Here is a 23063-nt window from a genome sequence, read left to right as displayed (position 1 = left end):
AGTTCAACTACAAAATACTAGTCTTCTCCCATTTTTAACTATTGCCCCCACCCACAAGGTGTATAAACAACACCAATAAATAATCAAATGAGATACAAAAAACATTTGAAAAACATAAATCAATCAACTCTAATTAGCACATGTAGGACAGTATGCATGTGTGTGTGCATGGACTTTGCAGATGTATTTCTCACACAGCACATAGTATTTGCTTTACAGTCCTTCTTTGGAGAACAGAATTGGCATCTCCTCCTCTTGCCTGCCCCAGCTGCAGCCTCAGGTGGATCAGGACAAGATTCAGCCCCCTGAACAGCTTTCGCTGCAGCAAGCGCTGCAGAGGCTGCTGTGCGGGGGAGGCGCTCCCTTCTTTGAATGTGTGGGGTTACAAGTGCCTTTCCCAGCTGCTCCAGGAACACACTCCTCGTGTTCCGCTTATCAGGCATCCAGGTAGGGTTGATCTTGTTTCATATCACAAAGTTATTGTATGAGGACACATCAATGATGTTATGGAAAATGACCAGGGGCCAGCGGGCAGTCATCCTCCTGCAGCTGTAAGTTCCAATCACCTTGTCCAGGTTGTCCACACCTCCTTTGTTGTGGTTGTAGTCCAGGATTATGGCTGGCTTCCTGTCCTCACAATCACTGATCTCAGCCATTTTGTGCAGTGTGCTCAGGAGGACCACATTCTTGTTCATCTTTGGAGGTAAGAAACTAGAGTGGTGAAGGCAAACTTTGATGAGAAGGTCTCTCTCCCCCTTGCGAGGAGGGCAGGGGGGAACCAGTTGCTCATCCACTGTTACTTCAGGCCCAGGGTTGTAGAGGTATGGCAGACACTCCACCCACTTCTCCCAGACCTCTCTTATGGCCGACAGTTTGTCTCTCACACGTCTTGCAGGTCTTGACTCACAGTGATCAAATCGCAGCATTCTTGAGAAAGTGTGAAAGACTTTCAGTGGTATCCTGGCACGGAAAATCACTTCCACTCTCTGCATCCCAGAGACTACATGTAGCCTCGCCTCGGGACCTATACACACCCGCTAAGATTAGCAGCCCTATGTAGGCAAGTAGGTCAATCTCATCCATTCTTTTCCAGTTGTCTCCATATTTACAGAAACCCTCCAAATGTGTCATCTCCAGGATGATTTTTTTCAATGGCTGGTGTGATGAACATTTAAAATGTTGGTTGAGGCGATGTCCTGGGCATGGGCAACTGCATGTCTTGTGGGCCCTGGGGTCATCCTTATGTAATTTTGTGCTGCCATCCTGCCCTGGCTGTCATATGGTGACAAGGACTCTCAGCTTGGCGGATTTCTTCTTCATCTGAAGATGATGCATCATGCTCTGGGTTGTATTCTTCCCCATCTTCTTCAGATACCACCTCTAAATCATTGTTCTCTTGTTCCTCCTGGATATCTGAAAAAAATCACATCTACGACCTGTTGGGCACTGAAACGTGCAGTCATGGTTTCAGCAAAGAGAGAACTGGCGGTACGGTCATCTGCAGCACCTTTATAGCCTCTGACTGCAATCCCCATTACTAAACAATGCTTTCAAGAAATGTTTATTTTGTCAAAGTGTTTTTATTTTGTCTGTGAACTTGAGTCATGTGTGGGGTCATGGAGGGGAGATGTTGCACATGCACAAGGAAGATGTAGTTTTGTCTGAGTTCAATCAGTAGCACACAATCTCAATCTGTCATTGTGTGTGTGTCTCTGTGGTTTTTGTGGTGTGTAAATTATTTTAGAAATGCCAGGTCAGAAATGACCCTAAGGCAATCTTTGTACCCTGGTGGTGTACAGCTTTCATGGAATTATGAACAAAGGTGATGTTTCACTTTTTCTGATGTTGGGGTCACTCTAGGAAAAGTAATCAAATTTCAAGGTGAAAAAATGTCATTTAGGGGGTTTTCTCTGCTGTTAAACATAGTGGCGGGTCATTTTTGTCCCTTACGACACACAAGGGTTAATACTTAGTGAAAGTCTACAGACCCCTTGCACAGTCTTCACATTTTACTGCCTAAATATTACATCTAAAAAGGGATTCAATTGTATTTTTTCCTACGGATCTACACAACCATTCCACATTTTCAAAGTTAATGAAATATGTTTTCCAAATTAATAATGGTCTTGATTGTGTACATCTTCACAACCCAGAGTTAATCCTTGGTGGAAGCACCTTTGGCAGCCATTACAGCTGGGAATAATTGCGTAATATTCTACCAACGTTGTGCAAACATACTGTATCCATTGTTGACAAATTTGCTCAAGCTCAATACATTTGGTTGGACATCACTGATGGACAGCAATATTCAAACCTTGTCTCAGATTTTCTAAGCAGATTTAAAGAGAAATTTCACTCAAAAACCTATATTTTGTTTAGGTATTTGTTTCACTAGTCCATTGTTGACATGTTCCCAAAAATGTTTTGCTTGTCAGTACTCATGTTTTCAAGATATGTAACTTTCAAAATACTGAGAAGATGTGTTTCTTTTTGACCATTTTTCTCAATCACATTAAGGTACTTAAATTGTAACTAAGACATTATTTGGTGGAGATAAAAATGGCTGCACTGGACCTATGCAAGACACTCATTTTGTATTTATTAGTAATTTGGCCAATACATTTTTTTTTAATCACTTTGAAAACATGGAGTAGGTTGTGTAGACCAATAAGAAAACATGTAAAATTTTAAGGCAGCAAAATGTGAAGACTGGAAAGGGTTAGTAGACTCCCACTAGCGACTATGGCATGACAGAATACCGCTAATCTCAAAACATAAAATGAGCCAAATGTTCATGTCAGTTTTCTAAAATGACATTGTCATTCAGCAGATATTCTTATCCAAAGCGATTTAGTGCATTCAACAAAGCCTAGGTAAGAGAACCATAATCAGTCGTTGTTGCCATTAACCTCAATAGTCACTACCCTTTGAGCAGTCAGTCCTTTGTAGTAATTAATAACGTTCCTTCCTTGTCATGATGATTAGGAGGGTGTGGGGATTGCTGTGAAGTCAAATGACAAATACCAATGCTTTACCATTTCAACATCTTTATTGCACAAGAGCCATCTAATAACTGATTTGGTAAAAATTCATAGGTACACCCTTTATTAAATGAATTTTTTTTATTTATTCAGTACGGTACAAAATGGACAGTACTAGAACAATTTAGTGAAGCCGATGTTTATTTGGTTCACAGGGGCCAGCCACATCAAGTACACTTTTACACCAATTCCTATGTGATCACTGCTAATACATTCATATTTTGTGTCCAGTTGGATAGTATAACATGTTAACACAGCACAGTTCTCACACTCCCCAAGCAACAGGACAACACCTGGGTCATGTTCAGTAGAGCACAATTAAGCAAAACGTTTGCAAAGGCAAACAAAAAAAAATGTTCTTATTGGACAAGTTACTGTTTCATTACATTTTCTTCCTATTGAACATAACCTTGTTATAGTGGACCCTGTTAATACAGGTTTGAGACATTGACAACCACTGCAGTCTATACATTGGCATCACCATGAGCAAGGCAATGCAAGTACACCAACAGTACTAACGTCACGAATGGAACGGGGAGTGCAGTAAAAAAAAATATGTAATCAATGAAAAGATGCTTGAATCCTAAATCTTACAACTGAAAGCTCAACTTAGTTTCATGTAAGGCATAGATTACGTGGGCAAAATGAATGGAATATATTACGTAAAACAAGCGCAAAGGAAAGGTATTGTGTGGACTGGCGGCCTAGCTCTCCCTTTCCTGTTAAAGGCCCACTACTCAATTGCTCTCGGCGACCCGATTACAAAAGACGATCACAAGCTTTTTAAATCGCACCAACAAAAAACAGCCCCTTTTAAATAGAAAGCTCTGGAAATGGGTTGTTTTTGCTAATATTTAATGGACTCCAAAGTTGTAATTAATTAGTAAAAAGGCTTATTGGTTGTTTTTTTCTAATATCTAGTTTTTTTTAAACCCAGATTATAACTCCATCTGGTCACAAAGACAAAACAGAAATTTAGGAGTGAGCTACAGCTACTCGTTAGAAATATACTACTTTAGCAACACATCTGATTTGTGAGTTTGAACATGGTATCAAGAGTTTAAAGGAGTTCCTTGCTACTGGCACCTTACAATTTGCAGAACATTTATAGTCTTACATCATATTATAATACATCATATTTACTGAACTTCATTTACAATGTAAACCAAAAAAGATAAATATTGTTTTACTCTAGAAATAAAAGCAATGTTACGGAAAAAGGCACACCTGCTTATGGAGCAAGACCACTAAGATGGCTGCCCTCAAACAATACGAGATTTATAAATCATATCATTACTGTCATGTACAATACTGAGATGAAAGACAAAAAAAAGTATTGTGTCAGTATTGTTTGGACATGCAGGCCATTAGGATTTTTATGAGAGACAAAATGGTCAAGGCCTCACATTCACAAGGTAGTTCTTAACAGCAGCATCGTACGCCGTCATTTTAGAGTCACTGTCAAAACTGTCACGATAAAAGGCCATTTCACACACTTGACAACTTTGAGACACAATGGATTAGCATGCTTAGAATCTGCACTGTAAATACCAGCATGCACTGCCATAAACATAAACGGCGGAATATTAGCAGGATAGGGTAGGTTCATCTTTTTGTTTTTCACTAAAGGAACAGTTCTGTCAACCAGGATTTCAGGTCTCACTTTAAACGACTTCACAAGACACTGTAGATGCTTCACAGACAATTTATAAGCAAATGTCTTGCTATATAAAAAGGGTGGCAAAGCATTTGGCAAAAAGTCAGACGTTGCTCATTGTGCGAATTCACTTAAAATAACTGAAGCCTCTACAAAGTCCTTACGAAAAAGGTTTATGAACGCTTCGTCGAGCCTTTAAAGTAGATTAATGTGGGGACGAGTGTCATACTATGAATTGAAGTGGAAAAGCATACAAGCTCTTACTAGGTTACAGCTACAAATAAACAATGACAATTGCATTGCGACTGAAACGACCAGTTACAGTACACTTGACATTAATGGAACAGCTTCAATAAAACTGGTTTGAAACCTAAAATAGTTTAAGCCATCATCTTCACACATTGACTGTGTATATAATTATAATATCTAAAAATGACCTCCTAAAAAAGGTAAAAACTGCAAAATAAAAAGTTCATTGCACAGTCTTGGCGCTTTTACAGTTAAGCAGCCAGGCCCCTACAACAATACCACTGCTTCAGTGCTACAGTCCAGCCTCGGCTCCTCAATGGTAACTGAACTGTGAAGTTTAACTACAAAAAAGTTGCTTTTCTAATACATATAAAAAAACGTGCAAGAACGTGTGTGTTTGTGTAGTCAATGTCAAAATACTGGCAAAACTTCTTCGGCAGTGCTGTGTGTGTGTGTGTGTGTGTGTGTGTGTCAGAGAATGTGTGATATGGTGTGTGTGTGCGTGAGTGTGTTATTCAGGACACATGAGAGTATTCATTACGCCGTCTCATTAGGCCTCTTGATGACAGCGCTGTATTTCATAGGCGCTCCATCTGCCCTCAGCTGCACATCCACCAGACTAAAGATGGAGATCTCCTAGAAGGAGAGGCCGGAACAGGACAACCCTCTGTTAGTGACACACTCAAAATAATAACATTCTGTTTGCATTCAGCGGCTAGTTTAACATGGGGTTGGGCTTCAATGCTCTACTGTTTAAGATAACCTGCTTAAAAATGTCCTAGCGGTCTAGCGCCTTCAAAACAATCCAACCAAAACACTGTTCAGCTGAGTTCTTGGATTTGTATAAAGAACTGTTATTGTAGCAAATATGCTTAATCATTCAATGTACCATGGTTGGGGCCTCTGAAAACAGCAGTTGGAACATGGCTCATCTAGAGTTTTGCTTGTGTATCCAATACTTTTATTTTAACCCCCCCTCACACTTTTCTCAATTTTGTCTCATTGCTGTAGCTCCCCAACGGGCTCGGGAGAGGCGAAGGTGGAGTCACGCATCCTCCGAAACATGACCCGCCTAACCGAGCTCCTTACCATGGCCCGCCACAAGGAGCCAAGTAAAGTCCCCCCCCAGACAAACCCTCCCCCAACCCGGACCAAATTGTGCACCACCCTTTGGGACTCCCACCATAGCCGGTTGTGGCACAGCCCGGGAATGAACCCAGGTCTGTAGTAACACCTCTAGCAGTGCGATGCAGTCCCTTAAACCGCTGCGCCACTCGGGAGGCTACATCCCTTTCTGTAAGAGGTCATTTCCGAAAGCCTAATGGGAGCTTGGGTGAGTCGATCTTGCATTGAGGGAGCGGTCGGATAGAAATTTAGTGAGACGCACCAGAGGGAAAAGAGAATGGAGGGAAGAAGACCTGTGATCACTTGGCTAGGTTTCTTTTTTTGTGGTGAGTCACTAATGGAAGGAACACTTAACGGTTGTCTTCGGGAAAAAATGTCACCTGCCCATACGGGCAGCTACAAAGCAGATTGAAGATACCTAAGCCCACTGTACGACTGCGGTCGAACTTCATTGCCCCTTAACAGACATGCCACGCAACAGGATTTTCACTTGGATGTTCATGAAATGTTCCAATCATTTTATAGGAAAACTATTAGATGGCGGCTACATTTTTATTTAAAGTCATTTGGCACGATGCCTAGGTCTTACCTGCCGTACGCTAGGCTTCCCGGGTTCCTCTGCGGCCCACACCAGAGTCAACTCCCCCTTTTTCCCCACCTTGTGGAAGTGGAACGTCTCCAGGCCATGTAGACCCTGAAGAACATGACAACACAACTTAACACATCAACTACACACCTCCGCATTCATTCATTCTGTTCATCCAAAACAGGAGAATAATTTACGCTCATACATCTGGGTTGTGTTCATCAGGGCAAAAATAAATGTTTTGCAACAGAAAACAAATTAGTCCAGGTAGTCCCTCCCAGTTTCAGTCCATTTTCTACAGTTTCATGTTTATTGAATATGAACACAATTTCATTCAACTTAGAATCCATAAATGTCATTCAAATTTGACTAAAGCTTATTTTTGTTGTTGTTGTAGTTGTGTAGTGCAAGAGCTGACATATGGATGCAATCATGCTGTGTGTCAGCCAAGGTCTTGGGGTGTAAAGTTATGAAATGACAACCAAACAATGTTTACCTAAATTCTTCTCTCTCTAGACCATTGCAACAATAAAGCCTAGAGAGGACCATAAAGCTTGATGTGGCATCTGATGGAAAGATTAGTCACTTATGAATGGTAACCTGGGTCATGTTCACATGGCACAAAATTGAAGACAACTGTCAGAAATAGAGGTTCTTTCTGAACTTGTCCAATTTTTATTTTTATTTTTTAAAGAAACACTTGAAAAGTTGATATGGTGTGCCCCAAGTCAGCAGCCGTCGTGTTTGGCACTGTATGGACCCAAGCAGTATATGAACACAGTATATGAATAGTGCCATGGTTCGAGTGGCACTCACTTTGCAGTAGATGCGTTTCTGCACCCCGTAGCGCAGCACAAGGACATCGAAGGCCTGGTCCAGAATTCCCATCACCATGGCCTCAGAGTCCAGAGGACCACTCTCCTGCAGGGGGGCAAATAACATTCTGTACAGTGCGACACTTGGGTTGCCCTGAATGCAACACCAGGGGCTAAATCCTAACTGGAGATATGAGTGTGTAACAGCCCTGGGCTGAAATAGTATTTGTTTTCTTTCAAATAGTTCAGATGCACTCAATTAAGTATAGGGCACTCAAATGCAACTCCGAACGTCAAAGCCGGTTCAACTGGATTTTCTCATTGTTCCCCTCTAATCAGGGACCGATTTAAACCTGGGACACCAGGTGGGTGCAAAGTCTTGGGTGTACCTTGACGAACACACTGAAGAACAGCTCTGAGCTGAGCTCCTGGACTCTCTTAGAGGCCGTCTTCTTATCATTGCAGTGGGACGCCTGCTTCTGCACCTCCTCCCCTTTCAACTCCAGGTGAGTACCACAGCCTACACAAACCAGAAATAAGCAAAGAATGTATTGTAAAGACAACCAAAACGACACACACTGGAGTCAACTTGAACTACTTCTCTCTTACAGAGATGGCAGCACTACATCGTCAAAAAGTAGTGAATCTCAGACAGACACAGGGACAAAAAAGAAACATCAGCTCAGATTCAGGGTGTTTTTTGAATCTAAGGGACACTTTTGTGTTTTACCACCACCAGGGACACATTTTCTTTGGGCACTACCACACAGCTGAGACACCGCCCTGCCCTCGGTCCCCTCTTAACACAGAGAAGCCATTGTTCTCTAATGGGGTAAAACGCACACACAGCACAGTGTCGCACCACCCACCAAGAGAGGCGGCCAGCAGCCTGTGGACGATGACGTCAGCGTAGCGCCGTATGGGCGAGGTGAAGTGGGTGTAGAAGGGTACGTTGAGGGCGTAGTGACGGAACAGGAGTTCCTCCTTCAACACCCCCGTACAGAAGTACATAGCCATCTGGGGAGGGAAGCATTCACATATCATTGGTCACAGTGAATTTTTATTATTTTACCCTCTTTTTGTGATATCCAATTGTTAGTAATTACTATTTCATCTCATCGCTACAACTACCGTATGAGCTCGGAGAGACAAAGGTCAAAAGCCACGCGTCCTCCGAAACACAACCCAACCAAGCCGCACTGCTTCTTAACACAACGTGCATCCAACCTGGAAGCCAGCCGCACCAATGTGTTGGAGGAAACACCGTGCACCTGGCGACCTTGGTTAGCGTGCACTGCGCACAGTCCGCCACAGGAGTCGCTGGTGCGCGATGAGACAAGGATATCCCTACCGGCCAAACCCTCCCTAACCCGGACGACGCCAGGCCAATTGTGCGTCGCCCCACAGACCTCCCGGTTGCGGCCGGCTGCGACACAGCCTGGACGCGAACCCAGAGTCTCTGGTGGCACAGCTAGTGCTGCGATGCAGTGCCCTAGACCACTGCGGCACCCGGGAGGCACACAGTGACATTTTTGAAGTTGGCTCAAAAGCAAAATAGGTTAGTGAGAGAGAGAGAGTGTAGAAAGTAGCCTCAACAAGACCCCATTGACATTAACCAGTACAATACAAATAGATTTGCTAAATGTTTTGGACATGTTGTTTGGCTAGCTGGGGGCAGCCCAAGAGGAAAACACATGGGGACAATCCAGATAAACAGAGCTAGAGCCCCAGTAGACTAGCGGTGGACTGAAACAACCGACACAGGAAAGAGATACCAGCGATAGGACTGCTAAGGTAGCAGTATAGAGAGACGACGGGTAGTGGCACACTAACCTGCATGGGTCTGGAACACATGTGGGTCAGGACCTCTTTCCTGGCGCTGGTGTACTCGTCATCGCCAAGAGTCTCATTCAAACTTTTCTATTGAGGGGAGGGGCAGAATGCATTCCGGCTAAATTTATGTGCTTCAGAGAATGAGTGTGTCCATTTGGTATTAATATATGAGCAGCGATGTGGGGGAGATGGTAAGGACAAGGGACAAGTTAAAAAGAAACAAACCCACTTAACACATACGTGAACATTTGTTTTAAAAAGTTGTATTCTGCATTTGTTATTTTTTGAGTAGGCCTCCCATTGGCAGACTTGTTGTGTTTTAGAGTGCATGCTGGGAGTTGGAGATACCCACATGGAGCGTCCCGGCCGTGGAGAAGTCGATGTGGAGGCCCATCTGGTCGCAGAACTCCTGCAGGTCGTCCACCATCTTGGTCTGGGGCGGGGGGTGGCGTCGCAGCAGGGCCTTGTTGGGGAAGGAGCGGTAGATCTGGTGGGCCGTGGCCATGTTGGCCAGCAACATGAACTCCTCTACCAACCTGGGAGAGAAGACAGCGAGAAAAGCATTAAAACAAAAACTTGACATGCAAGACATTGTATAGTATCTCCATCTGAGAGCACCGTCGCCGTTAAGCTCGCTTTAATTCCGTTAGCTTGCTTAGGGAGCTGACTCTTTGGGTATGTATGCACATACAGAGTGTACAAAACATTAGGAACACCTTAATATTGAGTTGCACACCCGTTTGCCCTCAGAACAGCCTCAATTCATCGGGTCATGGACTCTAAGGTGTTGAAAGCTTTCCACAGGGATGCTGGGCAATGTTGACTCCAATGCTTCCCACAGTTGTGTCAAGTTGGCTGGATATCCTTTGCGTGGCGGAACATTCTTGATACACACTGGAAACTATTAAGCGTGAAATACCCAGTAGCGTTGCATTTCTTGACTCAAACTGGTGCGCTGTCTCGTCCCCTTCATCTACACTGATTGACGTGGATTTAACAAGTGACAAAAAGGGATTATGGCTTTTACATGGAGTCACCTGGTCATTCTACCGCATGGAAGGAGCAGGTGTTCCTAATGTTTCATACATTCGGAGTATGTGTATTGTGTGGGGTTGACTTACTTGTTGCTGTCCCTGTACTGGTAGACATAGCATCCCTGGGGCATGCTGGTCTCTCTGTCTAGCGTGAAAGACAGCTTCAACTGCGAAAATTCAAAGGAGATCAGTCATCATTCTGAGATTTAGCTCTGTCCTTTCACTACAATCCTCACTACTCATTCCACATGGTAAAAATAGGCAAACGTTTTTGTAAATCTTTAGATTCAAAAAGTGTCTCAGGGTAGCAGTGCAGATCGAGGATCGGGTCCCCCGTTCATTCATTGTGATCTACAAGGCTAAACTGATCCAATATCAGCACTCCTATTCCAAAACCTTCTGACAACAGCACAAAAATGGCTTGACACAGCTGTCCTATACTATGCAGCACCCTCTGACCTGGTCAAGGCGCAGGGCACCACCCTGAAAGCGCTGGGCACGGAGCCTCTTGGCGATGGCGTGCAGGTTGAGCACGGCCTGGTGGATCTCGTCCATGGGGTGCTCGGCGGCACAGGGGGGCAGCTCGTCTGCCTGGAACAGCTTGTCGGGGGCCTCGATCATGCTCTGGGCATGGTCGTAGCTCAGCTTGACGCACGAGCGGATGACCGAGCGACCGAACCACTCACTCAGGATCTAGAGGGGTAGAGACGGAGTGTGGTGAATGTGCCACACATCTGCATACAGTGCATTTGGAAAGTATTCAGACCCCTTGACTTTTTCCACATTTAGTTATGCTACAGCATTATTCTAAAAGGTTCTATATCACAATACCCCATTATGACAAGAAACAGGTTTCTGGAATTTTTTGAAAATATGTAAATGTGATATTTTAGTTTATACAAGTATTCAGACCCTTTACTCAGTACTTTGTTGAAGCACCTTTTGGCAGTGATTACAGCTTAGAGTCTTTCTGGGTATGACGCTACAAGTTTGCCACACCTGTATTTGGGGAGTTTCTCCCATTCTTCTCAAGCTCTGTCAGGTCAGATGGGGAGCGTTGCTGCACAGCTATTTTCAGGTCTCTCCAGAGATGTTCGATCAGTTCAAGTCCGGGCCACTCAAGGACATTCAGAGACTTGTCTCGAAGCCACTCATGCGTTGTCTTGGTTGTGTGCTTAGGGCCGTTGTTCTGTTGGAAGGTGAACCTTCTCCCCAGTCGGAGGGCCTGAATGCTCTGGAGCAGGTTTTCATCAAGGATCTCTGTACTTTGCTCCATTCATCTTTCCCTCGATCCTGACCAGTCTCCCAGTTCCTGAAGCTGAAAAACATCCCCACAGCATAATGCTGCCACCACCATCATGCATCACCGTAGGGATGGTGCCAGGTTTCCTCCAGAATTTTCTCCCATCTCCACAGCAGAACCATAGGGTTCTTGGTCACCTCCCTGACCAAGGCCCTTCTCCCCCGATTGCTCAGTTGGGCCGGGCAGCCAACTCTAGGAAGAATCTTGGTGGTTCCAAACTTCTCCCATTTAAGAAAGGAGGCCACTGTGTTCTTTGGGACCTTCAATGCTGCAGAAATTCTTTGGTGCCCTTCCCCAGATCTGTGCCTCGACACAATCCTGTCTCGGAGCTCTACGGACAATTCCTTCAACCTCATGACTCGGTTTTTGCTCTGACATGCACTGTCAACTGTGGGACCGTATTTATAAACACACACGTCTTTCCAAATCATGACCAATCAATTGAATTTACCACGGGTGGACTCCAATCAAGTTGTAGAAACATTTCAAGGATGATCAATGGAAACAGGATGGACCCGAGCTCAATTGAGTCTCTTAGCAACAACTCTGAATACCTAAGTAAATAAGGTGTTTTTTATTTTGTATAAATTAGCAAACATTTCTAAAAATCTGTTTTTCGCTTTGTCATTATGGGGTATTTTGTGTAGACTGATGATTTTTAAAATCCATTTTAGAATTAGACTAACATAACAAAATATGGAAAAAGGGAAATGGTCTGAATACACTGCATAGTATTATAAAGATTTTTTAAAACTCCATGCAATACAATTACAGTGCATCCATCTGAGAAACAGTGCCATAGCTTCCGGTTTCTATGGAAACACTAGCATACTTAGTTTGAAGGTGTTGTACCTTGCCCTCAGGGGTGATCTTCCAGATGACGGAGAAGGTGAGTCTGTCAGTCAGGGGGTTTAGACTGCACAGCTCCTCACACAGCAGACGAGGCAACATGGGGATCACCTGGGAGTGGCACAGGCCAACGTCAACAGTTAATTACCAGCTGGGCATACAGTAAGTTATCTAATAGTCAGAACTTACTTGCTCCAATAATACATTAATTCATTATCAATTGACTAATACATTAATCATTTAGTAATAACAAACAAAGACCTTTTGAACCATGTAGACACTGGTGGCTCGCCGACTGGCGATGAAGTCCAGCGCATTGCCTTCTTCCACGAAATAACTCACATCAGCAATGTGGACGCCCAGCTCAAAGTTGCCTAACAAAGAGAACATACCAGGAGAACTTTGGTCATTGATGAATTCCACAAGTCAATAAAAACATGAGTAAATTCAAAACCAGTCTTTATTAATAAACCATCAAAATTGCATTCCCTATGCTTCATTTCCAAAAGGAACACAAAATGGCTCACCGTCGGGCAGTGGTTTGCAAGACAACGCATCGTCCAGGTCTCTGGCGGTAGCTGGGTCAATTGTGAATATGCATTCTTTCCTGAATAGAAAACAATAACTCTGCATATATGAGTGTTGTCTCCACCTCTTCAGTTGTGTCAAATTAGTATTTATAAAAAAGGCAAAGACAATGGCGCAATACATATGTACATTGAGTGGCTCCATTGGAATTGGGCATGCGAGAGCCTTTGTGTACGGCGTCAATGACAACTGAGGGAGTTGCGTCTGAGAACTGGCGACTTCTTGATATGGATGCCATATTTGTGAGCGTCCTCTACTCACCTCAGGTCTCTCCTGTTGCCTAACTCCTCAGGGGGGATGGTCCAGGGCAGCTTCTGGGGCAGGCAGCCCAGCACCTCGACAGAGAACTCGGAGAAGTCCACGTCGTACTCTATCAAGATGCCCTCGGTCTCCGGCTCAATCTCCCCAGCCTGGCCCAGAGTCTTAGCAAGTCGACTGGGGGGGGCATAAGGAGGACTGTCAGCATCCGATAGATATGGGCAAGATGTGAGCGTCGATGTAACTTTATAAAAAGTTTATTACATAGATAAGTGTCGTAGAGCTGATCCTCTAGAAGCACAAGTGAATCATCCCCTACTAGAATTCACAGACAAGCACTTACTCAGTGGGCAGGTACACCACCCTGTACGCCAAAAAGGTTAGCTCCCACAAAGTGAGTAATGTGGCCGGGGTTTGCAATATAAAGCAGGCATTCAGTTACATTTCCATTGAAAGTTAGAATGGGCGAAACGAGTGACCTAAGAGACTGAGCGTGGTAGGATTGTCTGCCAGGCACACCGGTTCCGGTACCGCTAAAACATCCGGCCTCATGGGACTTTCACTAGAGCTGTCCATGAAAAATGTTTAAACCTTGGGGCCGACAGTCTGTTCTTTTGACCAATCTATTGTATTTTTTCAGCTTGTTGGATGCTTTAAGCGCACTGTTTGATGAAATAATTAGGACAGACAAATTACTTTAGAGAGAGTCCAAAAGCAATGGACTTCATTGTGCCGCGCTCAGACTTGCTGCAATGTAAAAAATAAAATAAAAAATAAAAGACAGCGAGTGCCTGTGTCTCGCTCGCCTCCCTGCAGCAGCAACCACCACAGAACAGGGTTTATCTCACTGTTCGTGTTGCTGCAACATAAGCCATCTGACTGTAAAGTTATTTTACCGAAATCCTTCATTTAAGGAAAAACATTCCCAATTCCCTCAACCCTTGCACTCTTTACGTGACATGTACGCATCGTGACCACTGGTGCCTGACATATAGCCCATCAATAAACTGGTTATAAAACTGAACACGCGAGAGCAAAATGGTTGCTCAGGAGGGAAAGGGGAAGTCAGATGTGTGGAAGAAATTTGACAAGTTGTGGAAACTACTGAAGATCAAGATAAAATAAGTTACGAAGCAATTGCTGCATGCATATTGGCCAAACAGGCGGTGAGAGAAGTAATACCAAAGAGGCCGTTCTAACAACAACAAAAAGTGAAAAGCCTTAATCACAGCATGGCAAAGAATAAAAACAGCTGAAATTGTGCAATTGCTTTCTCCAACATGTGGTTGCGTAAGGCTTGGAGCTCACAGAATCAGTAGGCTATTAAACAAACATTCAAAACCAGCAACAGAAGCATGACCAGTCTTATTTCTGTAGATATGTATATGGATGATTTATAGTCAGGCACATTTAACAGTTAGGCTATTGATTATAGACCTAATCAAGTTGGGGTTTCCCCGCTCCTCACTTTTCTTAGACAATAAGGAAAGAGCTGTTCTTCTCTCCTCAGTCGGTTTTCTCAATGCCTCAGTCGGCATTGTTCTCAAAACCAATATGCTGGTTAACTTTGCTATTATGCACAAAGCAACATGGTCTAGGAAAAGGCGCCAATTCAACAGCACACTGATGTTTCAGAACCGCAGACAATGACCACTATCCAACGCAGGAGAAAGGCTATTTGTTATAAAATATATTTTTTTATTGTGGCACCATCGTCCTTACATAATGTAACCATATGCAATTTCAGTAGCGCGTCTTAGAATGTATAGTGCCATCCCCAAGGTCTCCGCAATGGATTAGTCCACTCAGACAGTCGTGAAGCAGACAGGCGTCTTGAGCAGCTATTGACCAAACAATTGATCAGTCGACTAAATGGAGTTAGCCCTACTTTTCCACGCACAACGTGTCTAGAGTTTACCGTGAATGGTGAGGCAACCCCCTCCCCCATAAAAATCCAATCAGTGGTAGTCCTATGGGCGAAAACAGTATGATGAGAGGTCGAAGGAGACTGAGAAAAATCATACAAGCTAACAGACGGGCCACAAACGGCGCAGTACAACAGTGGTGTGTAGAACCGCCTAGTGTCAACAGTACAGGCTGGTGGCGGTGGTGTAATGTTTTCCCTGGTACTTGTTTGGTCCCTCGATACCAACATTTCCATGCCCTGAAGAATTCAGGCTGGTTTAAAGGGGGGGGGTACCAGATAGGTGTACCTAAAACTCTAGAATTATTTTACGAGCCATCAAGTCAAACACTTATGCGTGAAGGAGAGTATAAACGAACGAGACAATGCTACGGGGTAGGGATACATACAATTCCCTACAGTGAGACAGTGACTCATTACATACCCCTCTGCAAAGTTGCTGTCGTCTGGCCAGCTGGTAATGCGGACGATGAACAGGATATTGGCGTAGTCTCCCGGGCGGGAGCAAAAGTCGTGGGGGCAATCTGGCAGGGGAACATTTACCCGTGGAACACGGTGGTCAACAGGAGAGAACATGGCAAAGGGCTTGTCCGGGAGGAACTTGAGGAAGCCTGTGGCGGCCCGCGAGTGCTTCTGCTCCACTATGTACACCACCTAGGGGAGAAGGTGCAGATGAAGAGGATACAAGAACATCGATTTTGACTAATGAAAAAAAAACTAAAGCAAAAAGAAGCGAACCCTTTGACAGAAGGATAGGTCTCAATGCAAATGTTTCTGTAGAGCGAGATGTTTGTTGGAAATCAGTACATTATCTTTTAAAATGTTTGTGACTAGAAGTAGGTCTTTCTTCACTCAATAGCACAACAGCCATAAGGATCCAATTTCAAAATAAAACTGCTTACCTTAGCAGTCCTTTGGAGTATCTCTTTTTTAATTCCATCTTCTGCAGAGGCAGAACAGCAAAATTAATTGGGGAAAGTGCTGGAAGTTACCAATCGGTGTCGATTTCCTATTTTTGTCAAATGGATTTGCTCTACAGTTTTGAGAACTATTGCCATAAATGTGGGTGGTTTCATTAAACCTGTGGAGGGGAAATCCCTGTACCTGTGGCGTTGAGGCTGAAGTTCTCCACCCTCTTGGCCAGTTGTTCCTCAGCTTCAGTCTCGGCTTCCACAATGACATCAGGACTGGGGGGGCGTTTGGTCTTCTTTCCTGGTGTCTGGATCCTCCCAGACTGGGTCTCTGGTTCGCTCACGCCTTCACTGTCTGACTTCACAACCTGTACACGTACAACCACTTCGTTCCGTTTTTAGGATAGCCACTGTGCATCAGCAGGTGTTGGAGACGATCTGACTTAAGCCAGTTTTGGTCTGTTTGTAACAGTATAATTAACCTGGCAGTAGTGATCGTCGGGTTAGATGGAATGATCTATGTGCATTGTATTTGAGCAGAAGGAGTACAAAGGGGGTCTGGAAGGGGGGGCTTAGTCAGAAAATATAAATATATGTGCTTGTGTGACGTGTCGGGGTCTTTTGCCGGTGCAACATCCAGTGAGGTGAATAAATCTAGCTTGAAGCCAACAGCGGGTAAATGGTGTATATTATGAAGAGCATGACAAGTTATTGCCTCAGTGGATATAAATGAGTGGTTCACAAACTTAAGTGCCATAACCATAGACATCGTTGGTCATAACCATTGACAGTTGGTCGTAACCCACCTAAATCTACTTGAATATTCTTGAATGTAAGGGAAACACGGATACTCCTATTACATAGCAGTGTACAAGATATAGCTGCTCTACACAGAGTGTACAAAACACCTGCTCTTTCCATGACAGACGAACCAGGTGAAAGCTATGATCCCTTATTGATGGGACTTGCTAAATCTGCTTCAACCAACGTAGATGAAGGAGAGGAGACACACTAAAGGACTTTTAAGCTTTGAGACAATTGAGACACGGATTGTGTGTGTGCCATTCCGAGGGCGAATGGGCAAGACAAAATAGTTAAGTGCCGTTTAACGGGGTATGGTAGTAGGTGCACCAGTGTGTCAAGAACGGCAATGCTGCTGGATTTTTCTTTCTTTCTTTTCTTTTCTTTTTACCCCTTTTTCTCCCGAATTTTGTGGTATCCAATTGTTGTAGTAGCTACTATCTTGTCTCATCGCTACAACTCCCGTACGGGCTCGGGAGAGACGAAGGTTGAAAGTCACGCGTCCTCCGATACACAACCCAACCAAGGCGCACTGCTTAACACAGCACGCATCCAACCCGGAAGCCAGCCGCACCAATGTATCGGAGGAAACACCGTGCACCTGGCAACCTTGGTTAGCGCGCACTGCGCCCGGCCCGCCACAGGAGTCGCTGGTGCGCGATGAGACAAGGACATCCCTACCGACCAATCCCTCCCTAACCCGGATGACGCTAGGCCAATTGTGCGTCGCCCCACGGACCTCCCGGTCGCGACCGGTTACGACAGAACCTGGGCGCAAACCCAGGGACTCTGATGGCACAGCTGGCGCTGCAGTACAGTACCCTTAACCACTGCACCACCCGGGAGGCCGCTGCTGGGTTTTTCATGCTCAACAGTTTCCCCTATGTATCAAGAATGGTCCACCACCCAAAGGACATCCAGATAAATTTACAAAACTGTGGGAATTACTGGAGTGTAGAGTCCATGCCCCAACGAATTGAGGCTATTCTGAGGGCAAGAGGGGGGGGGGGGTGCGACTCAGTATTAGGAAGGTGTTCTTAACGTTGTGTACACAGTGTATTTATGCTGAGGCGGAATCTTCCTCCATGGAGCTCACCTTCCACTGCTCCTGAGGGAGAACTTGCACCACTACCACATCCCCGTTCAGGGCCCTGTTGCGGGCTGCGGTTCCATCCAGGAAGATATCCCGCTTGCCATCCTGCATAGATGCACAGTCCCATTAGACAAATATTACTGCCAACACCTATAAGCTACTGTATATTTCTATTGACACACTCACCGGTGCTGCAATGAAAGCCTCGTGGTACTTTTTGGGGTTGATTCTTATGGATCCCTGAAAAGAATATGGAAATGTTTCTATCAGTAGGCTAAACTTGTCACGCCATCGTGTCAGATAATATTTGGCCGATAAAGCCTTAGGTCAGAATTTTCTGACCTTCGGTAAACAAGTAACCGTTTACATTAGTGAGGTTAATTGGTCTGATACAATAACCATATATATATATATTTATGAAGATCTAGTCTTAGAACGCTGGTTTCACCTGAATGAGCTCTCCTCTCTTTAGGCCGTGGGAAACGTCCTCTGTGGTCATATACGCTTCAAACACTTGCTTCTTTGATCCTCCTTGGCTTCCTCTAGTCTTCTTACCCTTGTCAGAAGGCGTAGAGGCACCTGAGGATGAAAATAGAAGTCTGATTACAATCCAACACCTACATCTTCAACAGCAAATGCAGCTGTTTGTAAAAGCTTGATCACATATGACAACTTTGCGGTCAGGGTATTTCAAAAAGTATATTCACTTTAGTCAAGACCATTTTTTACCTTGTGGTTGCATGTTTTTGGATTTGTTAAGGGGGGATGTTGACATGTCTGCATCGAAGTCCGGATATATGGGTCCACCTCTCTTGTTATCTGCGTTGGTCTTTGGCACATTCTTCTTCTTGGACTTCTTCTTCTCTTGCGCCTGAGCTGGGAAAGATGAGAAGGCTTTCGGGGGGGATGCCCCATAACTCATGTCCTTGTTCACTTGGTTACTTGTGGGCACTTTGTAAGCATGGTCTTTGTTTCTTATCTGTTGTTGCTGCTGCTGGGAGTCCCTCTGTTTGAGGGAGGCAAACTCCTCACCGGACTCCACATCTCCATCCTGACTGGTGTTGGTGTCCCTCCTCTCCCCGCGTCGCTGCTTGTCGGAAACCCCCTGCCTCCTCTCTGGCTCCTGCAGGGCTCCTCGACTATTCAGCTTGTCCATGTACAAGGACAGAGAGCTCTCTTCACCTCCTTTACCTTTCATAGGCGAAGGCGAGAAGTCACTCGAGTCAGAGCACTCGATAAACGCCTGGTCCCTTTTTCTCTGCGGTATGTCTTGTTTTTCGCTGTATGCTAATCCCTGCCTCTGTTCGCTCGGCCCTCTCTCTTCCCCCTGTTGTTGGACATACTGGTCCAGGTAGGATCTGAACTTGCTGCTGTGATGCTGGCTGAGGAGTCTGGCATAGGCATCTTTCTGATGAGGGACAGTGGACTGGCTCGGTCCACGTTTGCCATCCCGAGGCCTGTTGCCTCCCTTGGATTGATGAGGAGGATCCATTTGCCTAAGATACGTCCTTGTCCTGTGAGAGTACTGCCTAGAAGAAGTAAAAACAGATAACTTTACCGGTGTTAACTAGATTGATAATGCTTTCATTTCATTCATTCTATCTATGTAATACATTATTCTGGTGAGCACTGCTTTATTAGTCTTCAAGGGCAACAAGTTAGGACAGGCCTAGGTGCAGCTTCTCTTCTAACTATAGTTAAACAAATGGCCTACCAACTGTAAGAAATAAGCAAAAACTAATTAAATTTGGGGTGAAAGTAGCCTAAGCCAGTAGACAACATGGTCCAGTACAGAGTATCAGCTAAATAAATATTTATGGTGGATCGAACTGAGCAGGTAGCCAGCCTACTTTTCGGAGTGACTTCTTTGACAAACATCACATGATAGGCGAAACAGCCTGTGCAGACCACACAAAAAAAGACGTTTACATGCCATAGTATACCGTCTAAGAGCAACATATCCCAGGCATCTTAAACATAAACGGGATGCAAGCTTTTTTGGGAAATTGTAAACGGATATGATGTTTATTAAATGCGTCAACTCAAACACAGAATACTTGAGTATGTCGAATAAAAACTGGATATTTGTATGTAAACGTGGTCAATTAGTAGATGATCTTATCAAGAGCCACTTTGATCTTAAGCTATGTAGTTGTCTCTGCTAGCTCATTGTCAAATACAGTATACGAACATTCCATCCCATTTAGCCAATTTAGCAAGTTAGATAACTAGACTAGCTACCTAACGTTAGTTATACCAGAAACACAAGCAACCTCATACACCTCAGTTTTATTTTCACTCACCAATTATAGGTGTCGATTATACATTCTCCTGAGTCATGACATGTCCTGAGGCTGAACTAAATATCCAGTTAGCAATTGTAGTAGCTATTATAACTCGCCAATGTTGCTTCCGTTCAGCGCTAACGTTAGCTAGTAAGTTAGTCGATATAACCAAACTTGAACTTTGTATAACAAGTCAGCTGTAAATGACAGTTGGTTATACGAAAAGTAGATAGCTATAAACAAGACGACATTACCTGAATGCTGTTCTGCTGTTGTTCGCTTCGTAAAATCGATTAGGTAGCTTTTGTTAGCTAGTTAAATGACTAGCAAACATTAAACTATTTCCGGGGGTTGGGTCAAAGTGCATGCTGGGAAAGAAAGTTTACGACGCCGTTCACGAAATGTTCCGTGCTATTCGGGATCCTTGGGACGACCCTACCGCATTGAAGTTGACATGTACAATGGTTAAGGTGTTAAGGTGGTTGAGTATTGTGATCTATTGGATGACTTCCATGTTATCTTATTTTTGAATATTCAGAAAGCATTTGATACCGTAACACACAGTTTTATATTTGATTGTCTTAAGCATTGGAAGTTCGGTAACGCTATTAGAACGCTGCATAATGGTGCCAATAGCTGTATCAAACTCTGTCATGGAACATCCTCAATGTTTAACATTTACCAAGGAATACGACAATGTTGTCCAATCTCACCTTTTTATTTTGTTAGTATCTCAAACCTTATGCTCATTAGTTTATCACAGTCAGTCTTACATTCCAGGCCAGAGCGCTCAAGATATTCCAATTGACAGATGACACATCACTTTTTTTGAAAAATGTGTCAGTGGCTAGATTGGCATTGGATATTGTTAAGCAGTTCTCCAAAATCTCAGGTTTGGTATTAAATCTTTCCAAATGTGAGATGTTGGTTCAATCCGGCAGGTTGTAACATTTCTGGAGAAAAAAAATGTAACCTTTATTTAACTAGGCAAGAAGCACTGAGATGCAGTGCCTTAGACCGCTGTGCCACTCGGGAGCTAGATACTGTAACCTACAGTGCCTTCGGAAAGTATTCAGACCCCTTGACTTTTTCCACATTTTGTTAGGTTACAGTCTGTGAGAGAATAATCACTATTTAAGTGATTTGTTTAATATTAATACTTAACAATTTAATATGCTTAACAAATAGTAAAGACATTTATTCAGTGTCAATGCTGTGCTTCTGAGAAAGGATGGTTCTTCTCTTCCACGTTCACTCCCCACAGCTGTTCTGGGCATGTAGTCAAGGACATGAGATAGAGATCAGCTCAAGGAACAGATAGACCTGTATTGTTTCAATGTCTCTTTGCTTCTGAGTAACCTGGTCACACGGCATAAGACAAAGAGCCTCTGAGAAGAGACCACAGTTCTTCAGCCCATCCTGTTCTTTTATTATCTTCCAAGGGCACCTTGTATGTGTGTGTTGTATTGACCTGCTCCCCTATTAATAAGTGAATAAAGATTATGTTTAAGTATAACTCTGACTTGTGTGATAAGTTTGTCTCTCCTTATTTGGTAATACAGAAATAACCACTACAAGCCTTATTATAAAATGTATGAAATAGTTTTTTTTCCCTCAATCTACACACAATAACCCATAATGACAAAGCAAAAATTGGTTTTTAGAAATGTTTGCTAATTTATTTTTAAAAATATTTAAAAAAATAAATATTCCTTTTACACAAGTATTCAGACCCTTTACTCAATACTTTGTTGAAGCACTTTTGGCAGCGATTACAGCCTCGATCCTTCTTGGGTGGGACACTACTAGTGTGGCACACCAGTATTTGGGGAGTTTCTCCCATTCTTCTCTGCAGATCTTCTCAAGCTCTGTCAGGTTGGATGGGGAGCGTTGCTGCACAGCTATTTTCAGATCTCTCCAGAGATGTTCGATCGAGTTCAACTCCGTGCTCTGGCTGGGCCACTCAAGGACATTCAGAGATTTGTCCCAAAGCCACTCCTGCATTGTCTTGACTGTGTGCTTAGGGTCGTTGTCCTGTTGGAAGGTGAACATTCTCCCCAGTCTGAGGTCCTGATCGCTCTGCAACAAGTTTTCATCAAGGATCTCTCTGTACTTTGCTCCGTTCATCTTTGCCTCGATCCTGACTAGTCTCCACAGTCCCTACAGCTGAAAAACATCCCCACAGTATGATGCTGCCACCGCCATGCTTCACCATAGAGATGGTACAGGTTTCCTCCCGACGTCATGCTTGGCATTCAGGCCAAAGAGTTTAATTTTGGTTTCATCAGACCCCTTGCTGTTTCTTCGATAGGCTATTGAACAACTTAATTTTGGAATATTGTAGCCTCATTTTGTTTTTCTGAAGCTGTCCATTATATTGTAAGTAAACTTCCTGTGAAATTGGTGGCTTTTCACAAGCAGGCTTTAAATGTGCTGGGCTTTGCTGTATAAACAACTTTTCACCTCATGAATGTTTTATATGGACTAATGGGTCGATATTACATAGAAACAAGATGTTATTTTACTTGCTTTACTTGTATATTATCCTTGTCAGCCAATTACTTAGTATTAGTGGGAATCTATTTATGCGGAGATAATTTATGGAAAGATACAACTTTGAGGTTTCAAGCAAGGAATATGACACTGTTATAAAAGCTATACCTAGTAGACTATTAATGATAAAGGGAGTCCAAATCACACATCAATGTAGT

The 23063-nt window shown here is 43.7% G+C and overlaps 1 protein-coding gene across 2 annotated transcripts; it reads right to left on the bottom strand.

Annotated features, from left to right (window-relative positions):
- Window positions 1–3164: 3164 nt before the first annotated feature.
- On the bottom strand, window positions 3165–20735 carry dis3l2 (DIS3 like 3'-5' exoribonuclease 2). 2 transcript variants are annotated; one of them, XM_024435093.2, is made up of 21 exons: window positions 20607–20735; window positions 18797–19596; window positions 18516–18646; window positions 18254–18307; window positions 18071–18172; window positions 16367–16541; window positions 16165–16205; window positions 15687–15916; window positions 13342–13515; window positions 13020–13099; window positions 12754–12866; window positions 12496–12603; window positions 10800–11033; window positions 10428–10507; window positions 9659–9842; window positions 9307–9393; window positions 8343–8490; window positions 7863–7993; window positions 7475–7579; window positions 6662–6766; window positions 3165–5583 (listed from the first exon to the last, which is right to left on the bottom strand). In XM_024435093.2, the coding sequence occupies exons 2-21, from the start codon at window positions 19557–19559 to the stop codon at window positions 5485–5487; spliced, it is 3144 nt and encodes a 1047-aa protein (XP_024290861.1). In that variant the 5' UTR covers window positions 19560–19596; window positions 20607–20735; the 3' UTR covers window positions 3165–5484. The 2 variants fall into 2 exon arrangements, with proteins under 2 accessions (XP_024290861.1, XP_042184519.1); XM_042328585.1 differs by having other exon boundaries at window positions 18797–19619; window positions 20607–20717.
- Window positions 20736–23063: the final 2328 nt, after the last annotated feature.

The sequence above is a fragment of the Oncorhynchus tshawytscha genome, linkage group LG10, assembly GCF_018296145.1.
Source record: "Oncorhynchus tshawytscha isolate Ot180627B linkage group LG10, Otsh_v2.0, whole genome shotgun sequence".
In the NCBI taxonomy this organism is placed as follows: domain Eukaryota; kingdom Metazoa; phylum Chordata; class Actinopteri; order Salmoniformes; family Salmonidae; genus Oncorhynchus; species Oncorhynchus tshawytscha.
This window is presented reverse-complemented; position numbering and strand designations above follow the sequence as displayed.